The 18,109-nt window shown below is 43.7% G+C and overlaps 1 protein-coding gene across 1 annotated transcript in view; it reads right to left on the bottom strand.

The window, feature by feature from the left end:
* SI (sucrase-isomaltase) overlaps nucleotides 1–18,109 on the bottom strand; it is a 1,019,699-nt gene that overhangs the window by 656,308 nt on the left and 345,282 nt on the right. Inside the window, exon 26 of the mRNA XM_069618482.1 lies at nucleotides 13,044–13,198. Within this exon, the coding sequence (XP_069474583.1) occupies nucleotides 13,044–13,198 (155 nt within the window). The remainder of the gene's footprint in view (nucleotides 1–13,043; nucleotides 13,199–18,109) is intronic.

Below are 18,109 nucleotides of genomic sequence, written 5' to 3' on the forward strand. Positions count from 1 at the left end.
GTGGGTCCTCATGCCTGCCTGAAACCAACAGAACAGGCACGTGGAGGACTACAATCATTCCCATACCTGTACCTGTGTGGTCATCGAGCAGACCTTTGGCCTGTTGAAGGCACGTTTTCTCTGCTTAGCCTGTCGGATGGGACACCTCTCTACAGGCATGAGAAGGTGGCCAAGATCATCATGGCATGTGTCATGCTGCACAACATGTGTATCCAATGGAACGTGCCCCTGCCCCCTGACATTGAACTGCAACCACCAGGTGATGATGAAGGGGATGAAGAAGATGTGGGCTCACATCATTGTGGTGCTGATGCAAGGAGGGACATGCTGTGCTTCGGTCTGTAATTGGACAATATTTCTAAGACACATGGGTGCAGAGGGTGACATGAAAGTGTGACAGAGGGCACTGGGTGTGGGAGTACATGTACACTATACACTGTATAGCAATAAATGACACATATCAATAAGGAATGTCCACTAAAGTATTTTTTCTGCTACACAACGGGTGTATTAAACTGTTAAATAGTACAAAGTGCTGAAACCCTCCACCTCACACACCCTCTCCCTCCTCCCCCTCCCCCAAAACTCCCCCACACACCCTCACCTCTCCCTCTCCCCCAAAACTCCCCCACACACCCTCTCCCCTCTCCTCCTCCCCCCAAAACTCTCCTGCACATGGTGTCCAAGCAAATGCTGCAGGTTTCCGCGTCTACAGCCCATCTACATTTGTCCACTTCCCACACCTGGTGGCGGCATGTCCGATCGACGCAAGGTACGCGCTGACCTGCGAAGGGGGCTGGTTTGAGTAGAGCTGGATGATGATGCGTTGTCCGCTTGCTCCAGTCTGGGGGCCGGATGCTCGGCCTCCAAGGAATCCACTATGCGGGCAAGGACCTGCCTCAGAGCAGACACCTTCTCGCATATACGCGTCGTGCTGGCCTCAATGGTCTATCTCAGGGATGCAGTGTTGTCCCGCCCTTCCTGCCTTGCCTGGGCACCGTCTGAAACAAACTGCCTGACTAGGGCTATCAGCTCATCCTGGCACTGCATGGTATGTTCCATGTGCTGCCCCCCATCCCGGACACCAGTGGAGGTTTATGGTGCATGTATCAAATTCCCAGATTGTTGTGGCTCCTCTGTGGGGCTCATGTGGGGCTGTGGGGCTCATGCTCCCTTGACCTGGCTCCCCTTCAGACTGCTCCAGTGTGGTGTCAATGTTGGAGTACAATGGGGTGATCTGGGGTGATGGTGTGGGACTGGGTGTGGCAGGTAAGTCCGAAGAGTCATCCTCCACAGGAACACACACCTTGCCCTGACTCTGCGCATACTCATCCGTCTGGGGTGCTGTTGCTGCCTCCTCCCCAACAGAGCTGCTCGCAGCTGAAAGGGCCCCATCGGCCACTGTCTCCTGTGAAGGGGACACAGTTGTTGTGGGGACTGTAGCAGTGGCCCTTAGCGGCACCAGTGTCGTGGTATCCTGTGATGTCTGCCCCTTCTGTGCCTGTCTTGGCTTGGCTGGCCCTTTCGATGTTGAAGGCCTGTTGCCTTCTTCCCTGCCACTGGGCCTCTTCCGGGGTGTTGTTGCCTGTGCAGCTGAGTGCCGGGCCTCGCTGTCAGGATCAGAGCATGTGGAGGACCAAGAGAGGGACAGCATCAGTGATGGTTCTACAAGCATCATGCCTACATTGGTATTATAACTGTTCTACACATTAGAGGGGATTAGATATTGGAGTTTTGACAATCACGCTCCTTTTGATATGGGTGGAGCATGCAGGCATCCATCAGGGTCACACATGTTGGAGCTGGCGTATGCTGTGTGACATGCATTTCTGTTGTGGACTGCGTGCAGTGTAACTAATGCCGTTTTCATATTTGTGTGGTGTGTCTCAGGTATGGCATTGCCATGCTGCATGCATGTGGATGTGTCAGTGCTGAGGACGGCATTTAGGCAGGGATGTGTCCATGTGTATGTAATGGGCCATGCATTGCCTCTTGGGATGGATAAATTGGGGGAATATCATCATACTTTGCATTACAGTGTTTTCTTAGGACACTCACCTCCATCCGCCGATGAGGTGGCGCCATGTTCCATCTCGCCCACACCTTCTATTGTCTCGATGCCAATAGTGCTGGCGCAGATTTCCTCCCACCGGCTTAGCTTGATAGGGGTGCTAGGACCACCACCAGTAGCCAGGCCCTGGCTGCGGATGGCCGACATTATATTTCTGACTCTCAGCCGCAGGTCATCCCATCTTTTGCGCACGTCCTTGACTGTGCAGGGGGTGTTCCCTACTGCACTGCCTTTTTGGGCAACAAGTTGACAGGTTTCCTTTTTCTTAATCTGTGCCTCTCTCTTGAGGTTGTTGGCAAACACAACCTCAGCATTATCTGCCAGTGTCTCGGCGAGCATTGTCAGTTCGTCCTCTGTGAAGCGCTCTTTGAGCTGCCGGGATGCGCCTTTTTTGACAGCCTTGGGCAAGATGCTGTTGGTGATGTTTTTTTTCTGCAGTTGGAAATGGGCTCCAGGTCCTGTTTAGTGAAGATGGCAATCGAATGTGTTTTTCAAGATGGCCGCCGTGCTCTTTCCTGTTCCAGCGCCATGACGCTATTTCCGGTTCTGCTTATTAGCGGGCACCGCTATTAGCGGTCCCCACTAATAGCGGAGGACGCTAATAGCGGTGCCCGCTAATGCTGTATCCATTGACGCTGGTCACGTTATTTAGGGGAGGACGGCGGCGGTAGTGCTGTTTGCGCTTTCCATGATGCTGCTAAGGGGCATTTTTGGGACTTTAGCGGCATGCTGGTACTGTCGATACCGGCATGCCACTACGCTCGTGCACGAGAACTCATAAAAGCCCACTGTTAGCGGGCTCTTTCCTACACGGACACAGTATTTGAACCATGCCTGTAAGAACTAATTTTTACCTCCAACATTGTAATGACCCCCATATTCTCTTGCTCCCCCTTCTGAGGGTAGGAGGAGGGCAGGGGCAACTTTGTGACCAAACCTGTCATTTTGAACACAAGCAAATAGATTTTGGGAACATTAGAATTTCTTTTGTTCCCAAAATTCTCTTTGCGTTTGAGCAGAATACATGTTTCAAATGTAAGGGCATTCTTAAAATGCTGTGATTCCTTTGAAAGGCTACCCCAAGCTGGTGGTGGTGGCGGTGCCTGATTTAAGTGAAAAGCTTCATGCGCCAGTCCTGGAGCACAGGATTTTCACTTTAATAGGGGTCTGCTGCCACACCAGCATGGGACAGCCTTTGAAAGGGTTCTCTGAGCTGGCATGGTTGTGGCATCCTATTTAAGTGAAAAGCTGCTCTGTTGGACAAGGCATCTTTTCAATGAAACAGGGCGCTGCTGCCCAAAAATATAATACTCTGGGCTCCCAGTTCTCCTTGGTGGTCTAGAGTCATGGCCAAACCTGTTCCCATAAAGCTCTTTGCATTTATGCAAAATTTATGTTTCAAATTTAAAATTGCTCACAATTAGAAAGTGATAGTGATTCAGCAGGAAATCCTTTTGAATGAATAATGGAAGTTGGACTTTGCTGTTTTTACTAGTCACAATATTCACCCTAACAAAGAAATGTCTGTACATTTCAAGACTTACATTACAATGTTGACATCTTTTGAACAGGATGTGAGGATGGCCGTTTCTGCAAGTTTCATGCCAAGTCTTGTGAAGCAGATCTGGGAGTTTCCTGGGTCAGCCCTGGTCCTTAGGACAGACAAGCATCCTGTGCTGGTTTCAGGAACTTTTCTTTAGAATGGGCTTCTCCCTGAGCTGGTGCAGGGGTGGTGCTAGCCTAGGTTTATTTTTTGAATGGTGTCTTGATGATTGTTTTGAAAGCTCATCATTATAGGAATGGGGTATTTATATTGCATGGGCAGGATTTCGTCCCCTGCAATTATATGTTTGCTGCTTCTGCCATGTTAATGGATGTTTAAATGTAAATAGCCTGCTCTCCCACTCCATTCGGATCAGAACTCAGGCCTTAGAAATCAGACATCAAAGCAGAATGATGCCTTCTTCCTTCACCTTTTCAAGGTGGGATCGAGGATCACTGATTCATTGTCTCCAATCGCTCACACTCCAAAATGGTTTATAGTTTGTAGATATCTGCCCACCTCACTAAAAGGACAAAATGCACTGTGAACCCTATGCGATTTAGGGCAAGTTCATTAGAATTAAAACAAGCACACCTCCCTTTTATTTATGTTTGTAGTAGTGCTTAATAGCATAGATATGTGTATTTGCCCCAATAGAGCTGACAATTAGACATGGTATGTGATTAGATTGCAAGGGGTAAGGAGTTTGGTGTTGGGACAGGCTGGTCCCCTGCACAACCAGTTAGTTGCTGTGGTCAGTGTTTGGCCTGCGGCCTAGCACATGGTTTTGTCAGGGAGCCAAACTCCGGGGTTCCCAGGAGGTTTAAAAGTTCTGGGTGGGGTGACAAAACCTTGTTAGTTGCGGGCGCTGGCAGGGAGTTGGTGCTCCAGTACTGTCAGTAGATATTCACACTTCAGTCTTGAATTTTAGTTGTGCATTGATATTTATTAATTCAGATGCAAAATGACACTTGAGGCACAATGTGCCAGGGTGGTGAAACAGAAAACAGCATTGTTAGTTGCGGGCGCTGGCAGGGAGTTGGTGCTCCAGTACTGTCAGGAGATATTCACACTTCTGTCTTGAGTTTTAGTTGCACATTGATATTTATTAATTCAGGTGCAAAATGACACTTGAGGCACAATGTGCCAGGGTGGTGAAACAGGGAACAGCTGACACACGTTTCAACCAAAGTCTTTCTCAAGGCAATTAGGTTGTCGTGAGGCTTGCATTGGAGCATGTGGCAGATGCACCCTGGATAGGGAGCTGGCTCGTGGCTTAGTAGCTCATTTGCGGATGATGTTCGTGTAACACCAGATGGTTGGAACCTAATTGCCATGAGAAAGACTTCGGTTGAAATGGGTGTCGGCTGTTTTCTGTTTCACCACCCTGGCACATTGTGCCTCAACTGTCATTTTGCACCAACTCCCTGCCAGCACACTGCAACTAACAAGGCTGTTTTCTGTTTCACCACCCTGGCACATTGTGCCTCAAGTGTCATTTTGCACCTGAATTAATACATATTAATGCACAACTAAAACTCAAGGCTGAAGTGTGAATATCTACTGACAGTATCCGCAAATAACAAGGTTTTGTCACTCCTCCCATGATATGTGATTAGTATGAAAGACAAGCATGCCATGTTATTTGCATCACTAAACTAAAGTGTGCACCGCATTGTACTTTTGAATTACCCTTTAATAGGTCATTAGAAGTGATGGGATTGAACTGGAATGCCTTGTGATCTTGGTCAAATCTGCTCTAGGAATGTGCGTTTGACAGCAGTGACTTTCTTGACAAATGTAAACAGAAGTAATTGATATAAGAAGTGATGGGGCAAACATAATTATCTGGACCTACAATTAACCAAATTGTAAACACGTGTTTATTAGTGCATAGTTGTTTCAAACCAGACACACCAATCACTTTTGGAGATGTGACAGCAAGGCTAAACACTTCTGGTCTGCGGGTTTGATGACGTGTGTGGCCTCAAAGTTGTTGTTTTTTCAGGTTAAACACACGACTGGTGGGTCAGTTGACAGCTCTGGTTGTTACTTGGCTAGACAGTCCTACATTGGACGTATGCCAGTATACCCACAAATACACCTGACTTTGCTTTACCCTTGATGTATGTATTGTGCATCTTAACTGAGCATCAAGACTAAAGGAAACATGACAAATGTTGTCACTGGCCTACATCTAATGTAGGCCAGTTTAGCCAGCAAGGGATACTTTCTTTCTATGGCATGATATTTTTTGGGGCTGGTAGTTTTTATATGGTAATATTAACATATTTGAAATGTATGGGCACAGATAGCAAGTACAAATTGTATATACGTGCATATGCTGTGGGCAAAGGCGTAATAAAAATGCATTGGGAAATGGTCCTAGGCACTGTTGGTAACTTCCATCTTTTGTGTTTTTAATGTTCTAGCATACAAAATTGATTGCAAACTGTGTGGCTTTTTATCCAATTATTCACAGAAAGGGCTGTAAAATGCCCCGTTTTAACACATTATTTTAAAAATATTCTCAGTGGGAGAAGCCCCCCGAACACCAGTGGTTTGGTTTGGACTCCGTTGTTGTGCTCAGTCACTCACACATTAAAGGTACATACAGTTACATCTCGCCAGTTAAAAAATATACCATCCGCCACTGAACACAGAGTTGGGGATTCAAATTAGAAATCATCTAGCCCAATAAAATAATTTTCAATTTTTTAAAGTGTACTATATGTTTAGTTCTTATGAACTTTCGCTCATAACAAAATACCTAAAAAGGAGCACTCATAAAAAAACAATTTGTCACTAAGGATAAAACCTTATAGAAACAAATACCAATATGCATAGACAAACAAATATGAAAAAAATAACACATTGGATTAAAAAATAGAATAAAATCCAAATCAATGAATACACACCAACCCTTAACATTAACAGCCTTGCACTCCTGCTACATTGCTCAAGTTTCCCTGTAGCCTTCAAACCAGTGCAGACATGATATAATGCTATATGCGAAGATGTATTGTGCGTCTTTAGGCAAAAACACCAAAACGAGTCACTTGTTATGCTGTCATAATTAGCTCCAAAGGGTCCCAACAGTTTCATATCAAGAGCGGCGTAATCACGGCATTCAGTTAAAACATGACAGGGTGTTTCTGCTTGACCCAAAATGCCACATAAGCGACATGTCCTTGCCCTCTTAGCCATAGTGAGTTCAGGTCCAGTGACAGACAACAGAGGATGTTTTGGTATCCTCTAAAGGAGAAGAAATATGTGCAAAGTTGGGGAATGAGCATAGTTTAAAATACTTTTGTGGCTCTCTAAATGTATGTGTCAAATTTATAATTTCTGAGTGATAGCTTTTAAGAGCTTGCAGATGGATATAATTGGAAGTCCAATCCCACCGGTGTAATTTAGTGGTACATCTTTGTTTGTAGAACTTAAAGATCTACATCCCAATTAGGGCTCCAGTCTATTATTTCAAAGGTATTTTCTACCATTCTCGTGAATTTACTTTGGTGTTTGCGTTGATTTTGTCCTCCAACATTTGCAATAGAGGACATCTCAGTGACATTCTTGATTTTATATACAGTAAACATCTTCTTTTGAATGTCGGTGCCACAAGGGAAGTAAGTCCCAATTCTATATTTTTAAGTCAGGATACGTCGTCCATACATAGTGTTTCAAGGCCATACAGTATAGTCGCACAGAGGTTTTGCTTGTAGAGTGTTAATATGCCAAGGAGACTATATGCAGAGCCTTCTCTGACACATCTAGCAATCATTGAGGTAAGAATTATAGCTTTCCTTTTCGATTTCACCAATAATGTCTGAGTATTCACACTTTGTTGTTAATTCCAAGCCTACGTATTTGAAACACTTAACTTGTTCAATGTGAATTCCCACCTAAGAGATGCGTGGTATTGATGTGTGTGTGTGTGTGTGTGTGTGTGAAATGTATCAGCTTAGTCTTCTCGTAATTTATTTGAGCACAATTTAGGTCTGCATATCTTTGCAGCTCCATAAGTGATCTTTTGAGGCCCATTAATGTGCAAAAGGTTGTCCACATAGGACATCCATACCACCTTCTCCCCAGATATTGTAGTGGGGCAGTGATTGACACTCCTCAGGAATCCAGGAAGATCTGCCAAATACATATTGAAGAGCATCAGGGTCATCACACAAACTTGTTTGACTACTTTCTGCATCATTATAGGGCATGTAGTGGCCTCCCTGATATACACTATTAAGAAAAATATGTTTTCAAATAGATTTTGGAATTTGCTAAATGTTTGCCAATGGCTTCCATTATTATGAACTAAGGAGTAGCTACAATACGACGCATGCATCATTAACTAGCATCTTCAGTTTGAACGCTTTGACAAAAGCACAAACCACGCCCCACTCACCCATCTTATGAATGTATTGTGATTGCACTGCAACTTAAAATAAATTGATACTTTCCACTGTGCTTATTTCTTTTGTTTGACAAGTGATAACAAAACATTCACTGTATACTCAAGAAAATCAAAGTCATTTTGAAATAAGCAACCTATTACAGCAGAAGAAAATGGAAAAATCCACTGAACAAAGTTATTTTTTTATTTTTTTATTCAAGGCTGGCCTAGTAATTCAACAGTATTTGGGAGTGGTGAAGACAGTTTTGATTTGTAAACTATATGCACAGTTCGAGAGAAGTGTATGAGTGCATTCTTCAGAGCCAAATCCATAAAATATGTTCTGGCTACTCACACCAAATACATTTGGACACACAAATCGAAATTGAAATTAAATACATATGTATTGGCAACATTCAAAATCGAATGTACTTCGATTTTCTTAGGACCATATTTGCCGACTCATGGTTTAAAAAGTAAGGGGTTCCACCACCTCCCTGATATACACTATTAAGAAAAATATGTTTTCAAATAGATTTTGGAATTTGCTAAATGTTTGCCAATGGCTTCCATTATTATGAACTAAGGAGTAGCTACAATCCGTCGCATGCATCATTAACTAGCATCTTCAGTTTGAACGCTTTGACAAAAGCACAAACCACGCCCAACTCACCCATCTTATGAATGTATTGTGATTGCACTGCAACTTAAAATAAATTGATACTTTCCACTGTGCTTATTTCTTTTGTTTGACAAGTGATAACAAAACATTCACTGTATACTCAAGAAAATCAAAGTCATTTTGAAATAAGCAACCTATTACAGCAGAAGAAAATGGAAAAATCCACTGAACAAAGTTATTTTTTTATTTTTTTATTCAAGGCTGGCCTAGTCATTCAACAGTATTTGGGAGTGGTGAAGACAGTTTTGATTTGTAAACTATATGCACAGTTCGAGAGAAGTGTATGAGTGCATTCTTCAGAGCCAAATCCATAAAATATGTTCTGGCTACTCACACCAAATACATTTGGACACACAAATCGAAATTGAAATGAAATACATATGTATTGGCAACATTCAAAATCGAATGTACTTCGATTTTCTTAGGACCATATTTGCCGACCGATGGTTTAAAAAGTAAGGTGTTCCACCACCATCTTGTTGCTGAAATCGGTACAGCCCATTGGGGTATGCGATTGCAATAGCCATTCACACGCCAGTCCCTATTGCTTCCATTTTACAAATATTAGTGAGAATTAAGAAACAAAGCTAACAAGAGGCCTTCATTAGGAGTATCCTATGGATTGAAATAATAAGTAGTCACTTTTAACAGGGTGCTCTTATGTGGAATGTTATGACTAAATAATGCTTAGTTATTCTATTTATTGATCACAGCAATTGTTGTGTAGGTTGAATATGCAAATAGTGTTGATTCTGCCTTATGCAAGTCATTTATATTTATGAATGTCTAGTGTTATCATATCATTTCTGGTCGATGCTCCTGTGATATAAACAGAAGGTCTGGGAGCCCCTCTACCGAGAATGAATACAGCCAAATAACCTGTTCCATGGGTAGGTTCTCACTCGGGAAGGTCTACAACCACAATTTAACTCATTATACCTTTCTCACAGGAGAAATACCCATTTGCATATCAGTCTGGTCCCACCCACTTGGGCAGCCCAGAACTGAAATGCTAGGCGATTCTCCTCTGAACAAGAGTACCAACAGCAACCCCAGACACATGTTTCGGCCGCTGTCCAGTTAAATGGTCGAAAATAAAGGATCGAATGACCATTTAATTGACAGTCAAATGTCAAAAAAAAAGCTCAAATGTATTTATTTATTTATTTATTTATTTATTTATGTATATATTTTTTATTTTGGGTTGGTAGAAAAATGTTTTTAATAAAGAAAATGGGGAGTTGGGGGAGGAACCCCCCCATAATTTTTTTTTTTTAAAAATCAACCATTTTTTTCGATCATTTTAGTGTTGATCAAAAGGCATTCAATCCTTTTGTTTTCGACCATATGACCTACAACCGTTTTGGCCTAGTCGGCAACATCTGTGAGGCGAAGCTGTGCCTCTCTAAGCACATTGACCAAGGGGTAAATGTCTCGATTACCCTAGGTAACTTACGGCGAAACCTCAAGTCCCTAAACATATATACAAAAGGTTGGGAGCCCCTCTACTGAGAATGAACATGGACAAATAACCTGTTCTCTGGGTACGTAACAACTTGGGAGGGTCTACAACCATGTTTTAGCTCACTGCACCTTTGACAGAAGAGGAATATGCATATGCATATCAGTCTGGTCCCAACCATTTGGACATTCCAGAACCGAAATGCTAGGCAATTCTGCTCTGAAAAAGAGTACCAACAGCAACCCCAGACACATGTTTCGGCCTAGTCGGGCAATATCAGTGAGGCGAAGCTGTGCCTCTCTAAGCACAGTGAGCAAGGGGTCCACGTCTGAATTACCCTGGATATCTTAGGGTGAAACCCTGAGTCCCTAAACATATATTTAAAAGGTCTGGGAGCCCCTCTACTGAGAACGAACACTGCCAAATAACCTGTTCTCTGTGTAGGTTCTCACACAGGAGGGTCTACAACCACGTTTTAGCTCACTGTACCTTTCACAGAGGAGAGCTATATAACATGTCTCCTTTAGTACACATGTATATTTCAGTATATGTTGAGTTTCAACTTTATGTCGTGTAGTACTCCCTCTGTGGCGAGTACAACACAATGGGCCTGATTACGAGTTTGGAGGTGGCTGCCTCCAAACTCGGGTCCAGGTCCGGGTTCCTTGAATGAGGAATTACCGGTAATTCCTCATTCAATCTACCCATACCCATTCCCATTTGAGCCCCATAGGGCTCAATGGGAATGGGGAGGGAGCTAACAACGGGCCCGTTAATAAAGGGCCTGTTGTTAGCTCCCTGGTCCCCTCCCGGGACCCGCGAAGGACTTCTGGTCCGACCAGAAGTCCAGAGCGGGTCCTGCAAGGGAACCTTGTAATAGGGCGGAATGGGTTTAACGGCGCCGGCACCTTTACCAGCGCCGTTAAACCCATTCTGCCAGGGTCGTAATGAGGCCCAATGTTATAGACCATGGGGGTCATTACGAGTTTGGAGGTAGCCATGGCGCTATTAGCGCCATGGCTGCCTCCAAACCCGGGTCCGGTCTGACAGAATGGGGACTTACCAGGTTATTCCGACCTTGGAGGACCTGGTAAGTCCCCATTCTGTAGAACATTCCCCATTCCCATTTGAGCCCCCATAGGGCTCAATGGGAATGGGGAAGGCGCTAATAACGGGCCCGCAAATTGCGGGCCTGTTATTAGCTCCAAGGTCCCTTAACAGGACCCGCAGAGAACAGCTGGTCAGACCAGCCATTCCTGCTGGGACCCGCTAAGGGACCTCGGAATAGGGCGGTAAGGATTTACCGGCATCAGCATCATTACCGGTGACCGTTAACCCTTACCGCCCAACTCGGAATGAACCCCCATCTTTTAATGTTAAAATGTGCTAATTTGAGTGACGACAGAAAAACCGATGCATCTCTTGAGTCTGACCTAACAATTTGCAAAGGCATATTCTTTCTACTATGTAAGAATCAAGAAACTGGAACAAACCACTTGTTTGTTACTTATTATTATAAATATGTTTAGGGCACAGGAGCAGAACGTGGGCATACAATCTAGGTTGCTGCCTTGAACAATAGTGAGGAGGCTTTTTTAAGCAGTTGTGTGATAGAGTGATTTGCAAAGGATGCAGACAACCTGACAACACTGTAGGGTTCATTTGTGTAGTGCTTATTGCACAGATGCTATGACCACCGTGTGCACTGGCAATGCAGTCCACTCCATGCAATGTTCCTACTTTGTTGTATGACGTGCAAAAAACGTATGTCAAACCTGGCAAATCCAGGCTAACACGTGATGGCAGTTCATAGTTCAAAGAAGCTGCCCAATTGGCATTGGCATTCACAATCAATGCCTACACAATCTGCCTGCTTTTAGCAAGAGCATAAGAGCAGGCGCATCCCAAAGAAATCCAGTGGTTTTCCACCAGGATTAAAATGTTGTGCTGCTGGAAAAACATGTTATTTCTGCAAAAACTACGAACATCCTTAGAAGTTGAAAAACAACAGTCCCTTTTTTTAATCTGTGATGCATTTTAAATTCTGGTGATATGCAGGGAATACATCTTATCTAAGGTACAGGAGACAAATGACCTTATTTACAAAGCGTTTTACAAAGGTATTGCACCATTGTAAAACACGTTTGTAGATCAGGCGCAAAGTTATAAAGTGAAGCTCTGGGAGAAGGAAGTTAAGGTTTTACACCTGGTAGAAAAGGAAAAAAAAAATCTGCAATATCAACACATTCTAAAAAGATTGTGAAAAAATTGTGACTGGCATAGTATGTGTTCACTTTTATTGTATTTTGTATACACACGGCAATTGAAATGAATAAGGGGCTTCCTGCATAAAGCACGTTAAACGTTGCTATAAGAAGAACGATTTCTGTAACTAGAACTTAGGCCCTAAAGAACTATGCCTGGCCACTGTAATTGAAAGTGCACGTTGCACAGAAGGAACCACTTGCGCGCACAAAGTCCCTTCCATGCAATTGTAATCGTTTTGAACAGCTAGTGCAAACAAAAACACAAAGCAATACGGTCTAATTCGCGTATACACATTTGTCTGCACTATATGTTGGAGAAAAAAAAGTGTACATTTCTCCCACAATTAACAATTACACGGTCAATTTACAGAGGGTTATTTGCACTTAAAGTGTGAATTGCGTAGAGGTGACCACGTCTATTTGCACTTAATGTAAAAGCTCCCCTCTCTGCAATTTACCACCATTTTACCCATCCACAGGACCAGGAACATGACCCCTAAATCTGCCATGGGAAGGCTCTATCCAGAGTAAATGTGGTACATTTTATGTTTCACTAAAACAATTCACTAAGTGCACCAACTAAATAGTAAACCAGATGGTTGCTCTGATTTTTCTTACTTACATGATGGTGCCTGTACTTTTTCGTTGTATCTGTATTCCAAATGGTTTGTCCTTGATGTTAACCACATAGAGCCGACCTGCCTCTGTGCTTGTTGGAATGCGGGGAACGTTTAGTGGTACCGGCACTTCGTATCTTTTGTTGTTGGGATCATAAATCTGTGAGAAATAAGTTAGCAGGTGTTTGTTAGTTGGAATAATTTATTCGGGGCTGTAGCAGTATGTGAGATTCGAACACAAGGAAATAATTAATCAATGTGGTCATTCTTTGGGCAGAGGAAATTCGTCTTGTAGCTAAGCGAGCGGCCTTGCACTGCCCTGCAGGGAACTGGATGTGCAGGACTTTGTGAGCCAGTTTGATGGGGTAGGGCACTCTGAAGCTGGTAGTGTTGACCAATATTACAGGCTAAACATGCATTAAAGTGCAATGTTTTCCAGGAAAGTTACCAACAAATGTATGTGTGTGTGTGGTTATTGAGATTTGTATAGCGCTTTTGCCAACACGCTTTGACATGCATTGACAAAAAAGGTGGTACAAATAATTATGCAGTAATGGTATACAATGCAGATCAGTTTTAAGGATCAGAAAGGAGAAACAGAAAGTGGGCCTTGAGCTTGGTCCAGGGTATAGGACCAGTTGTAGGAGAGCAAATGACTAGAGGGACAGTATTCGAGTGATAGGGGGCCTGAAGGGAGAAGGAATGAAAGCGTGACGAGAAACATGGAGGTAGGGCTAAAACAAGATGCAATGTAGATTGACAACACAGAGAGTGCGGGAATAGAAAGAGACCATAGAAGGAGGAGATATGAGGGTAAGCCATGTAGACATTTGAAAATATTGTGCAGGAAGTGGTAGAGAAGCTGTGATTCAAGTGGCAGAATAGAGGCTTATAGCAAAGAGGGGACATTGACGCACAATGGGCAAGAGAAAAAAGAAGGCGAACAACAGAATTGTAGATAGAACTTATTGGGTGAGTTGAGATGTAGGCAGAGCAATCAGGAGGGAGGATCAGTACACAATCCTAGAGACGTTTAGAGTAGAGATAAATGTTTAGAGGAGTGAAAAGATAAAAAGTAACGAGACGTACCAATATTGAAAAGGAAGAAGTGACAGTTGTGCACAGTTTTTGATATGTGTGAAGAGAAGGAAAGAGAAGAGTCAAAGAGATTGCTGAGATTACAAGGCAAGAGAGCAAACGAAAGCTGGGTGGGTGGAAATCAAAGAAAGAAAGGATGGGGTGGTGGAGGGAGGAAGATATGAAGGGGGAAGGAAAATATCCTCTTTTTAGAGGGGATACGATGAAGAACGTGGGTCGACATCCAGGATTGAATGACTAAGAGACAATGGGCCTCATTACGAGTCCATCGGTAACCATGCCGGAAAAACGTGCAGGTAGCCGCCGGGTCTGTAAACAGTTACTGCCTCCGGACCACCCGGTAACACCAGGGTATTACAACAATGGGTGCCGATAATTCCGGAGGCGGTAACTGTTTTGTTCCCCATTCCCATAGATTCCCATAGGATTCTACGGGAATGGGGCCCATGGTAACACCGGTTCCGTCTAAGACGAAGCCAGTGTTTCAATTTCCGCCTGCAGGCGGGTGGCATTACACCCGTCAGGTCAGACCTGGCGGGAATGACACCACCCGCCTGCAGAACTCATAATCTGCCGGTCTGGAAACACCGTTGGTGGCAGAATTACCACCACCGTTGTTTCCGGACCGGCAGACTTGTAATGAGACCCATTGTTATGGGATTTTTTCTAAAGTCTACCTGTGATAAGAATTTATACAACTATCCCTTGGTACACAGACCCCAACTACTAGTATAAGTATGTACTACTGAAGGTTCCGGTAGCATGGCAGGGCAGCCACCCCTTTCTTAGGAGGCAGATGTGGGTTGCAGATAACTACAAAGAACTCAGCAAATACATAGGCCCAAATAAACTTTTACACACTTGAGTTATAGTAAAATATATATTTATTTATTATAAACATGGTATGGTTATTTCAGGTAAGTAAGTACTATTTTAACTAATCAGCACAATAGAAATAAATGCAATACTTCAGGTGATTAAACCATAAATAGATAATTATACAATTCATGAACACAGTTCGAAGTAGGTAAAATCACTTGTTATAGCAACTCAGAAAATGTTCTGTTGTAAAATCACACCAACAACAGCAGGGCAATACTTTAAGAGACTTGTATTACTTTTGAGAATCCTTAAGGTATTAGCAGTCTATCCCTATCTAGGTATGAGTTCTTCAAATTCAGATTGAAGGTAAAACAGGTAAGGCACAGCAGCAGAAAATGCAAAGTTCCAGAGGAATCCTCTGTTACAAGTAAGTAAGATGCTTTTGTGGGTCAAAAAGGTTTCAGGGATCTTTGAAAAGGCTTCCTATGCACGCAGAATTGTGAATACTCGAACACCGGAATCAGCACTCCAGCAATAAGGCAGAGGCAGAACTACCATGAGTCCCACAGTATCTGAGGAGTTGTGAAGAAGATAGAGCTGGATTATTTCAAAATGCAGCAGCATTGGTTTGGTCTCAGGTTCTTTGGTCATCATGATGAAAGGAGGGACTCAAGAAGGGATGTTGCAAATATAGTCGACAGAAAGGACTTCCAGCATAGGATTCTTCATGCTCCACTCTCAGTCTTCAGTTTTGGCATCTTTTAATTGGCTCCAAGGATGAACGTTTACCACCTGGTAAATCTGCCACAATTCTTTGGTCCTGCACTCTCGTAAGGGGACTTTGAGGAGGGGGGGTCTTGCCTCTGGAGGTCCGGCAGGAGTCTATCAAATTTCAGCGAGGATTCGTTAACAGGAAGGTGATGGATTGCAAAATGGTCAGAAGTCTCAGGGTATTGGCTTTTTGCAGACCAGGAAGGTCACAGCATGCCGTGGGATGGCTCGTCTTGCAGGTTATCTTATGCCAAAGGGAAAGAGCCATGCTCTTTTGAGCACCTCTCTTGATTTGAAAATGGGGTCAGGACAGCAGTGGTCTCTTCGCAGTAGCTATAAGGGGCTGCAGGTGGGTCTGGTTGTCTTCTTTATCAGTTCTTCTTTTGCACTGTTCAACTTGACTCCTGCCTCAGGACCCTCACCTTTTATAAGGAATTCACACTCCAGCCCCCCAGTGGGAATTAGTGAAGACAAAGGATATCAGAACTCCGGGATCCTCCCTTGCTTCCTGTCCTCGCAGACACACTGGAGCCTTGTTTCCACCAAAGGCAAAACTCAAACCAGAACCTCCACCACCCTAAGTGGTATAAGAAGCACCAAAAAAGGACTCACAAACAAGAAATGGCGATGAAAGAAATATGCCACCATTGGGGGGATCCTTCTGTGCATAACCACAGCTGCAGAAACAGCGTGCAGGTAGAAATTGCACCAAATTCGGTAGCACACATCCATTGCCACCAGCCATAACTGTATGCATGTCACTGTAATATAAATGTCACAAGAGCAGTGAGAAAGGGGATACAAGGTAACCCATCAGCACTCTGCATAGGGAGGCTCGTGCTGATCTCACAAAAGGAAAAGCTAAGAAGGAGAACAGGTATCCCCCTAACCTTGAGAACAGTAGTTAAGGAAAATAAAATAATATAAAAAAGAGAGCCCAAAGTGCTCCCAAGCAACACTGTACAAAATGTGCTGTGTACTGCAAACATGAAACATAGATGCCTTTAAAAGGTATGGTGGAAATCAAGTCTCCATAAACCAAAGTAAAAACACTATGAACAGAGTTCCCATGGTGAGAGCAACAAGAATGATTGAAGTGAAAAAGGATCCCCTCATCAGGAGAATAATAACAAGTTTCAGAAGTCTAGCAAAAAGTGTGGGGGTTCTCACAAGTAGAGGGGATTTGGCCGAGAGGGGAGTCTCACACTCTATTCTGTTGATACACACACAGAAACACAGTCCCAAACCTGATAAGACAACTACCCACCCAAAACTCTAGGGATGCCAGCAGTGTTTGCAGCAGTACATTGTCATAAATCGTGTGCCCCCCACCTATAGACGAGTGTACATCACTCTGCCATCCCTCTGGTTCCACTCCCATGACTCAGGCTCTCAATCTAGGGAGACAACAACTGGTGGGACCAGCCAATCATGTGGGAGCATGGAAAACAACATTGACGATGAACTCAATCCGAGTTTAAGGTACGTATACCTTGCGCCATGTCTGAGGACACAAGCCGCAGGCATGGCCACTAATCCATGCACTTTAGAATGCAGCTATGGCTATGTAATTCCAGTCCAACGGCATGCATAATCATGGACATTAAAATCCCTGACTTACCTCTATACCTCTGCCATTAGCATACAGAGACAACCTACAAAAACCTTCCGTCTAGCTGGGACCACATCGAAACTCTGGCACTAGCACTATATCCTAAACCCCCAACAGCACCCGCCCACATGCCTGACCTCGAGGCTGCTTATTCGAGCTTAGCCAGCCCAACTAAGTCCTAACCTGACAGAATACACACACGCATCTTATAAATTAACTCTTAGAATCTCTCACACTTGGACTACAGTCACCAAGGGCGTTCCAACCACAAGGCACATTGAGTCCATACAAATGGGGAAAGAGCACTATATAAATGATGAATACAATACAATTAAAATGATAAATCTCCGTAACAGACATGAAGAAATAAAAGAGTGAAGGGCTTCAGAGAATTGAAAAAGGAAAAGAAGATGTGAGAGCCATCGGTATAGAAGTGACAGGCTAGGTTGAAGGATGGAATGTGTGAGGAAAGAGGAATAGTATACAGAAAAAACAGGAGAGGGCCCTTGGGGGAAGCTTTAAAAAATGAGACAAGAGTAAGAGAGATTGCCAGCCCAGGACACTAAGAGAGACCAGAGAGATCGGACTTAAACCAGGTTAGAAGAGAACCATGTGACTAAAAGCACTACTCAGGCAATTTGGGGTGTAACGTAGTGAAGAGCCATTGAAGATTTGTGTCTCATGTATTGGTTGCTGTGCATTTTATTGTCCCAGTTAGACCGCCTTTGTTGGTCAGCCTGCTCCCGGAAACCAAGTCCATAAGCACTA

Source organism: Ambystoma mexicanum, chromosome 10, assembly GCF_040938575.1.
Source record: "Ambystoma mexicanum isolate Mex_15411 chromosome 10, UKY_AmexF1_1, whole genome shotgun sequence".
Lineage (NCBI taxonomy): Eukaryota > Metazoa > Chordata > Amphibia > Caudata > Ambystomatidae > Ambystoma > Ambystoma mexicanum.